The 9,707-nt window shown below is 42.8% G+C and overlaps 1 protein-coding gene across 1 annotated transcript; it reads right to left on the reverse strand.

Annotated features, from left to right (window-relative positions):
• Positions 1–5,478: 5,478 nt before the first annotated feature.
• NKX2-4 (NK2 homeobox 4) lies at positions 5,479–7,227 on the reverse strand. The gene is made up of 3 exons (XM_069075368.1): positions 6,732–7,227; positions 5,686–6,158; positions 5,479–5,619 (listed from the first exon to the last, which is right to left on the reverse strand). Exons 1-3 carry the CDS (start codon positions 7,225–7,227, stop codon positions 5,479–5,481), a joined length of 1,110 nt encoding a protein of 369 aa, XP_068931469.1.
• Positions 7,228–9,707: the final 2,480 nt, after the last annotated feature.

The raw sequence follows: 9,707 nt of genomic DNA on the forward strand, positions 1-9,707 counted from the left end.
TCCTTGGTTTGAAAGCCTTCAAGTATAAGGAAAGCAATGGTGTAGAATAATTCGTGTCCGTGTTAGAAGGGATAGGGATACACGATCACCTTGTCTTGAGTCTAGACCGTGTGAGACAAGGCAGGAAAGAAGAGTCTTAGAGGCTTGCGGTTTGCTAACTCCTAGATCGGTCTCTTCTCATCCCAGCTCTTAGTGCCGAAAGAGCTCAGGTCCTTCGAGGTTTTTTTTGTTTTTGTTTTTTGCTTATTGTGGCACCCGCAGCGTTAGGGCCTCTATAGAAAACCTAGGAGAGAAAATGTAACACGAAATCCTTGTTACACATTCTTCAGGTTAAGCCCCTGGTTTGTTTATGATAAGATTCCTATATGTCGCTTATTGTACTATCCTAAGTAAAGCGGACTCTACGTGAAGTGCCCCGGCTGTGTTAGGAGAAGGTTAGTCACTTGTAATTGAGTGTTGGCATTGTCTGATGTATTTACGTAGCACTACTTAGAGTCAGACTATAGAAAATCACTTTAAAATGTCCTGTCCCCTACTTCCATTGAAAAGATACATCTTCATAGAAAAAAAAAATCATTATCAATGACATTTTCTAGCAGAACTGGTCCGACATTCACCTATTTACCTTAAGCACGCTTAGAAAATGTTTGCCCAAGAAAATGGTCGCTTGCACCAGGCTGAATTGCTAGCCTAGCTGTCCTCCCTCTTCCACTTCAAGGTCTGGGGCAGCATAGGTGAGTAGAGTTCTTGCTTCTCCCAGTCGTGACGTCACAAACATTGCAGTCTTCTCTCCCCAGAGGAAAGCATCAAGGGTCTAAGAAAGAAAAGAAATCTCCACAAAAGCAGATTTGGTTGTCCAAAACGTGAACTAAAATCATCCAGGGCTGTGCATCCTTTCACCTCAGTAAATACTTGGCGGTTCTCTAACCCCAAACCTGTCCCATAAGTTTGTGTTATAGGGCGATGATAACCCGTTTGACGATTCCGACCTTCGCCATATAGTCTTCCCGTGGAAATTGCTGCCTGAAGCATGCAAACGCTATAATTTTAAACATCATTTGACCTTTATTTACAAGTAACTACTCAGCCCTTCTTGATTCCATCCCCTTACTCCTATGAATGCAGGCACGTGGCACTTTTAAAATACAATGACCCCCTCCCCCACCTCAATCTCGAGCCAATCTTTTAGATTTCCTTGTTAGGCTTTGTAAATTTGAAATCTGGGCATCTTCAAAGATTCAAATTAGATTTTCTTTTCCTCTGGTTTTTGTAGAGCCTTAATGGCAAAAGATTCCTATTGGGTTCTATTTTCACTATTTCAGCCATTAGTTAAATCTCAACTTCTTCCTGTGTCCATACAAAAATGATGGCTGATGCCATCCGATTTAATTTCTTTTTATTGACTGAACCAAGAGGTTAGTACATTAAAAGAATAGCTTATTTTTTGTAGGTTACAGTCCATAAGAATCCAATTCCCATTACAGTTTACTTTGTACTATTGTATCCTGTCAGACAATTATGCAATCAGGAACAATTAATTACTAGATAGTGAATTTGTCTTTTAGATCGTTCCTTATTGATCTGTGAATATAAAGATAAACACATATGCCTATAAAATATATGCATACACAGCTTTAGCTCAAATCCAGACAATTCCACTGGACAAAAGGTAGTTTATTAGAAGTTAACTAACAAATTTTTTTAAGCAGTTTTCTTAGGATCCAAAAGATTGAAAAACAAATGCAACATTTTACTAATAGGGGCAGAGTAGAACTTAGATTTAAGAACCCTGACTCATCTACCTTCTTTAGACTTTAATAAATATTAACACACCAGGAACTTATCTAGAAATGAATATGTCTCAGTACTTCCTACATCCCATCTTTTACAGGACACCTGCCTGACAGGCATTTCTCAACTTGCTTATCCTCTTCATCCCCTTTCTCTGAATTGCACCAATTCAGCCAAAGCAGGGGGTTCATTTACATTGTCTTTTTTTGTCCCCCTCTTTTTTCCTTTCCTCCTCTTCCCACTCAGTTTTGAGGTGGAAAACATGAGGCATTCCAGTAACTACACTCAAAAAGTTAAAACAGCATGCTTTACTGTTCTTTGTAAGAAATAGAAGAAAAATAAACAACCAAGCCCAAGACTACTATGCCACACATTGAATCAACAAAATAGCCACCACTATTTCTCTTTTCTATTTTGGAATTCATACTATAAAGCAAATTGCATGTGTCTTATCTAGTAATAATTTGCTTCACAAATATTCTCTGAAAATATCATCATTAATTGGATAGTTGATAGTACATATAAAAAATTATTCTCTGAACTTATTTCTTTTTATTCAACCTAAACTTGCCAGTGAAAACTGGTGGTTAATTGATTGAGGCATCTGTGTAAACAGACATTGATTTATTTTTCTGACCATAATCTTTTAGATCAAAAGTAGAAGGAAAAAAGAAGACAGCCAGCTTATCCCCAAGCTCCCATACACAAAACTGACCAAACTTTCTTCATTTAAAATACACACACACACACACACACACACACAATTTTAATTTACGTTGCAGATCTGATTTCAGAAGTGTACCTGCAATCCCAGCAGTTTCTTCTTTGTGATACTGATTCTTCGTTTGTGTTTCCATTCCTTAATTGGAAAAATAAATTAGATTTCAAGAAATATCTAGAAAAGATTGGCCTTGGCCTGTCTGCAGACTTAGGGATTCTGATGGAATTTTTAGCTTCGGCCACTGCTAAACTTTGAGGTGGCTTTGTTCCACTTGGATTCTTTGGTTATTCCTCCTTGTTGGATGTGAAGATACTTATCCTCCTCTTCAGTTAATGGGTTTCACCTACTTTGCACATTTGTATTCTTATATAAAAGTTCTAGGTTTTATTATTAAATCAGAAACTAATGTTCTGTAGTAAAAATAATTTGTTTTAATGTCTCGGTCCTCAAAAATATTCTGAGATACCCAACTGCTCAACTCCATGTAGAATTTTAAGCAGTAGCAGTTGTTGAGTTTTATTACTTCCCTTACTATAAAAGGGAGAAGAAAAAAAAAACAATTGTTCTAAGTACATTTTGAGAAAGGTCCCTTGAAATTTCTTTCAATTTTAACTAAACACTTAAGATTACCTCTTAGGTGGATTTAATTTTTTTCATTAATTCTGCATGAGTTGCATTTCCAAGAAACTCCCAAGTAAATAAAGAAGAAATACCCAAATGGATACAATTTTTCTTTAAATTGGTTAGTTACAGTTAGACTACTTTGGTTTACAAATCAATGGGCTTTTAAAATACTGAACCACCCAAAAAGTTATCTTCACAACATAATTTTTATAGTATGGTCAAATCTAGAGATACATATTCAAAATTCTGGCACAATTTCAAGAGACTGTGTTACACACACAAAAGCATATCTAAATACAAAAGAGTAATAAGAAGTAGTTATGATCTTTTGGAACACATTTCTTTAGTTAATCCTATTTACACTCACTAAACAAACTAAGTGTTCTACATGGGCCATGATTCACAATTTTTTGTTTTGTCCCCAAATCCTTCCTTATAATGCATAAAATTTCATTAAAAATATTTGAAGCTCATTAGTTGATGTACTGGGAAATTAAGTGTTAGTCCTGTTGTTTGCTGTGGTTAATTTCAACTATTCTGTTATCAGAAATCTTCTTTCCTCTCAAATGGACTAAAATTTATTTGAAACTTTTCTCATAAAGAACATGGTTTTGCAGCTTGGAGAAAGGAAGACTTTATCTTCTTAACCCAATTTCCAAAGAAATTCTGTTTTCTGGGATCAAGAGTACATGAACAAAAGAACTGTCAGCCAAACTCTGAGCCCCAAACTATCATCTTGAAACCTCAAATTAAAAAAAAACAAAACACCTCAAGGATATGCTTGGTAGTTTGTGTAATTTATAGATCACACCTTGTTAGTGATACTCATTTTATTTTTCATTATTAAATAACACACTTTCTTCGACTTTCTTTGAATATATTTACTCCAGAAATGACTTTAAGTTATTGTGTAAATTGAGCTTTGTAGCAAACATCATGCAAATAATGTGAAAAAACAAAAACAAAAACAAAACACACCACCCTACAAAACTTAGTCAAACAGAAGTAACCACTTGACTTTTTGGAGAAAAATACTCAAGTTGTTTCTTTTTAAAAAAGATATTTAAAGATAAATTTGAGGAAAAAAAGAAATAGGAAGGGGTTTGTTAAAGGGTAAATACTATGATTGTACATTACAAAAGGAGCAAAAATTTTTAGCAACTTTTTCCAATTAATGTGCTTGTAAAAATACTATTAGAATAACTTTGATAACATACCTTGTTTATCCTCATTTTGTATTCTCTTGAGTCTGACTTAGTTCTTGTCAATTTTATCATTTTTACATGACTAGTAAAATTTAGAAATAACATATGTTACTTATCAAGGTATTGAAATCTGCAATACCAGATACTTCAAGGAACAGTATATTAACTAAAATCTAGGTGTCTTTAAAAAAAAAAACTTGCCTGATTTTTAACTGATGACATATCATATAATAAAGGTAGTTTTTCCAATTTCTTTAATAGAATTTTACCCCATAATAAAATGGGAACTTATGGGAAATACATATACAGAAACCCACTAAATAATAGCAATGAATAAATAGCAAAATATTAAAAATCTAAAAGTTATTTGGCAAAAGATCTTTAACTGGTATAAACAGTGTTTTGATGACCTAATTGTTGAATTTTTCTTCCTTTCTATTACCCAGTTGACAATGAGTCCTCTCAGATATCATTGCTATATGCTTTGTCTACTCTGAATTACAATTCAATTTATTTTAAATAAAATAATCATGAAATTGCACTTAAGGGGGACCCTTAATAAAATTCATTTTTTTCCTGATAAGTTGCACTTCAAAAGGTTTATTGTTAAAGCTCAATTGATTTTATAGATATATACACCAACCAACATGATTTCAAACTAAACTAAAATTCTGGTGTCTTGTTAGCATTGCAGTAGACAATCCAGTCAATCAAATATGATTAATCACCTCAATTTTGTAATGGTAATTCACGATAAGAAGAAATAAACTAACTCAGAGAACGTTATGGTATACTATTACACTGATTATTTGGTCCCTTTTTATACCTGTGTTTCTGAGGGGTTTTATTTGTTTTTGTTTTTGTTTTCAGAAGCAAAATCTCACGGGATTTTTTGTTTGATCGCTTATCAGCATATACATTTACTTGTCCAAGGAAGTTCAAAAAGATTGTAGCTGCTTTATTTTCAACTGTTTCATGAGTTTGTTGCACTTCAATCTCAGGAGAAAAAAAAAGGAGGGGGGTAAGAATGGAGATAAGTAGGAACACATTCCAAGAAAAGGTGGGCAGGCAAGCAGATCAACAGGTGAATCCTGTTGATGAACCATGTAGAAACACAACCCAAGCAAATCCACCCTATTACCATGTCCTGCCATAGAGCAGGTTCGGGTTGACCATGCCACTGTTGTAATCGACAGTGGTCGCGTCCATCTGGGCCAGGCTGGTGACTTGGTTGTGAAGAGAAGGCGGGCTGGGGGACATCTCTTCCAGGTCGGGCGCCTGGGTTAAGGAGTTAACTTGTGGGTTCTGGTGCTGATGGACAGCGCTGTTGGAAGAGGGCAACACGCCATTGGCCCCGCTGGGCGGCGGCGGCGGCTGCGGCTGCGGCGCGGGCTGGCTGGGCGTTGGGGTGTTGGAAGAGTTCTGGCAAGGCTTCCCGTCCTTCACCAGCACGGGCACCGCCACTCGCCGCGGTGACTGCTGCTGGCACAAGCTGTTCTCCTGCTGCAGCTGCTGCGTTACTTTGTCTTTCGCCTGCCTTTTCATTTTGTACCTGTGGTTTTGGAACCAGATCTTCACTTGGGTCGGCGTGAGGTGAATCATGCTGGCCAGGTGCTCTCGCTCCGGGGCTGACAGGTACTTCTGCTGTTTGAACCGTCTCTCGAGCTCGTAGACTTGCGCCTGCGAGAAGAGCACTCGCCTTTTCCTTCTTGGAGCGGCGTGGAGTGGGGCCATGGACTTGGCGGCCTCGGCGATCCCCGTCAGCGTCCCCATGCCCGTCATGTTCATGCCGGTGGACGGCCCCATGAACCTGGAGACTGGGAGCGTGAGGGAGGCGAGCTGTGAGCTCACGTCGAGGGGCGACGGCCGAGCGCCCTCCTGGCCATCGGCCGCGGCATGCCCCCGCCCTGCCTCCCCGCCTCCCCCCGGGAAACCTAACAGTACTCCGGGGACACTGGCCTGGTGAGGGCAGGGAAGGGATCTAGGCTCAGCTCCAAGGCCAGGCCTCTCTCTTCACACCTCGTGAAGTGTTCTGACCCAGCGGGGAAAGAGTGGCATCAGATCGGCCCCAGCTGGAAGCGCGGCAAAAACTACGGTTCATCCCCTCGATGTCTCCCGGGAGGTGGGAGCCGGGGCACCGGCCTCGATACTGCCGGGGGGGAGGGGGGGAGAAGATGAGAGAGGGGTGCCGCGTGCTGGCTGTCCAAGCACCCTGCGAGGCGCCCTCGAGCCACCAGCCTCGCTTGCATGGGTTGGCTAGTAATCTGGCGGGAAAGCGCTGCTTACTCCATTCCAACCCCCTCCCTTCACCTCCTCAACCCCCAACTCTTCAACAGTAACGGCTGTCTTTCCCCCCTCCCCCGCCCCCGCCCGACTTGCGCCCGGCTCACTTGTGGAGTAGCGGGGGTCCGGATTGGCCCCGTACCAGCCGGTGGCGGCAGCGGCCGCAGCACTGCCCCTCATGCCGTCCGGGTAGGCGGGGATGTCTCCCATGTTGCCGATACCCCCGTTGCAGTAGCCGCCCATGGCTCCGTGGGGGAACTGGGAGACGCCGGGAGGCATGTGGTAGGTGGCGGCCGCCGCGGCCGCGGCCGCCGCCGCAGCTGCTGCGGCTGCAGCGTTGTGGCCAGCCATGGCGTGGGGAGGAGGTGGTTGCATCCCGGCCGCGGCCGCGGCGGCAGCCGCCGCCGCCGCCGCCGCCTGCGACGAGGAGCCAGCGGGCTGCTGCCTGTAAGCCGCTGCAGCGGCCGCCGCCGCCCCCAGGGGGGAGCCCAGGTTGGGCGGCGCGCCGTCCATGGCGCCGCCGAACTTCTTGTAGCTCTCCTCGATGGGGCTTAGGATGTCGGACACGGAGAAGGGCGTCGTGTGCTTGGGGCTCAACGACATGGCTCGGCGGGCGGGCAGGTAAAGGGGGCCCGGGGGGCGGGGGGGGGGGGGGGGGGAGCGGAAAGGGGGAGCGAGGGGGAGAGAAGGGGAGGAAGGAGGGACGGCCGCGGAGCTGGAGGGGGGGCGAGGGATTCGTGCGAGCCGAGGGGGTGGGCGGGGGTGGGGAAGGGATAACGATAGGGATGAGGAAGGGGATGGGGACAGGGATGGGGATGGGGGGAGGGTCGGGAAAGGCGGCGAGAGGCTGTTGGCAAGGTGCTCCCCGCCCCGCGGGCTGGCTGTCGGGCGCCCGGCGGGCCACAGGGCAGAGCGGGCTGCAGAGGGCTGAGCTGCGGGCGCACAGCGGAGGCGGCGGGCTGAGTAGCGGCCCGCGGGTGCGCGGGTGCGCGGCTGCCCTGGCGCGGGGGCTGAGGATGCTGATCCTGCTCCCTCTCGGGTCCCTTCTGCCTCTGCCTGCGCTGAAGGGATCGCCTTGGCAGGAGGAGCCAGAGGCGGCGGCGGCAAGCCCCCTAAAGCTCTCTTATCTCGGGTTTATTTTAGTCCGGCGCCAGGTTTACGACAGACATGGGGGGCGGAGCAACATCCAAAACGAGCAAACAATGGTCATTGACATCTCCCCCCCGCCTCCTTTCCCCGTAATGGAGGCAAAAAAAAAAAAAAAAAGAAAAGAAAAAGGGGGGCAGTTTTCGTTTCTCATTAAAAGATCCCCGGGCATCTCTAGTCCTTTCTTCCACCCCTCCCACACCCCTAACTGAGGCCGCCACCCGGGTCAGTCCCATCCATCCATCCCATTACGAGAGCACCAGAAATCTCCGTCGAGTCTTCGGGTGGTATTTTCCGTCACTCACCCTTTACCCTCTTAGTTTCATGAAGTGACTTGAATGAACTGGCCAGTGGCAAAGTCGGAGCTAATTGAGGGGAATTGTGCAGTTAAGTTTGGATGGTTTGGGGGTTTACATCTTCCTCTCTTGCTCCCCAGTCCCACACTAACTCCATCATCTAAAGTGTTAAAAAAAAAAAAAAAAGAGAGAGAGAGAGAGAGAGAGAGACTCTTGGGTCCCCCACACAAGAGTACAGAAAAAGAATAGGTACAATGACCGTACTTTGCCATTGTAGGGCTACCTAATTTATGCATCTTTAGACCCTTAAGCTCATTTTGTGGGCAACCAAACGGGCACTTCCAAATTAGCTCAAAGTACCAAAATCCAAAGGAGAGAGAAAATATACACATACACACACACACACACACATACAACATAGATCTTGTATGAATCCTGTGTTTACGTTGTGGCAGTGGTGATTTGGTGTGGGCCAAGCAGGCTTTTTTTTTTTTTTAACTAAACTGTTTACAGTTTAATTTATTAGGTCTGGAGTTCTGTACTTTCTAAGGTTTTTATATTTTTCAAAATTTTAAGTAAAACAATCCTCATTATTATTCATTTTCACCATCCTAAAACACATATACACATGATCCATAGCGGAAAGTATAAGGAGATTCTTACACTTTTGGTTACAAAAAGTTCAACAAATTCAGGAATCTAAAAAGCCTTCAATACTGAGGAGAAAGTGGAAAAATGTTTTGTGTCTTTGGAAAATACAAAACTACATTCAAACAGAAAAAATATATTCATTTTATTTTGGTATGTATATTTTTATGCACTGTATGGTAAATGAGAGCTCATAAATTATGGGCACTACAAGAAAGACTAAAAGATAAAAGAAGTGTCGAAATAATACTAGATGTGTGTGTATCCAAATAATTTGGGGAAATACTATTAAGGCTAAATAGTTCTTTAAACATGTTATGCTAAACGTTAGGGGTGTGTGTGGATTGAAAGAGTAATCATTTAAGAAATGAAGGGGGAGTTGGTGAGGGAAGAAATGAAGAATTCTATTTCAAGAAATGACTTTTCCTTGAACAAGTGAAAAGGGAAACTGATGATTTAAGTGTAATAGAAAGGGAAAGCCCAGATAATGTAATATCTCCTATTACTTTAGCAATTACAGTTTGAAGTCCCTTGGATTATTTTTAAGACATCTTGACAAGGTTTTACTCTGATTTTTGTCCAAGGTAGGTCCTTTTTCTGCACAATCCCACCCCACCTTCCATCAGATATGTGAGGAAATTGACCATAGTGCAAGTTTGGGAAGTTGTCTCCAAAAATATTAAAAGATAAAATAAAAAATATCTAGGATTTGACGTTATTTCCACAGTAAGAAAAGCATTACTGCAGTTTTAATATTTTGTTAATTTCACAGGTCCTTCCTGAACTCAAAAACCTGCATATGTCTTCGTCTTTAGCTGCGCTCTCCTTGTCTACTTTATTATCACAGTACAAAGAAGTTGTTAAGCTTCTGCTGGAATTCTCCTGAACTACAGTTTGCCTTAGGTCTTTGCTCTGATTCAAGTTTTTCATTCCAACTATTATATCAGTTTGAATAAAAACGAGTTTGAAAAGTCTTGCATTCCAAACTTTTCT

The sequence above is a fragment of the Petaurus breviceps genome, unplaced genomic scaffold, assembly GCF_028583685.1.
Source record: "Petaurus breviceps papuanus isolate PSGF00001 unplaced genomic scaffold, PetGlider_PUasm1.0 90919, whole genome shotgun sequence".
Lineage (NCBI taxonomy): Eukaryota > Metazoa > Chordata > Mammalia > Diprotodontia > Petauridae > Petaurus > Petaurus breviceps.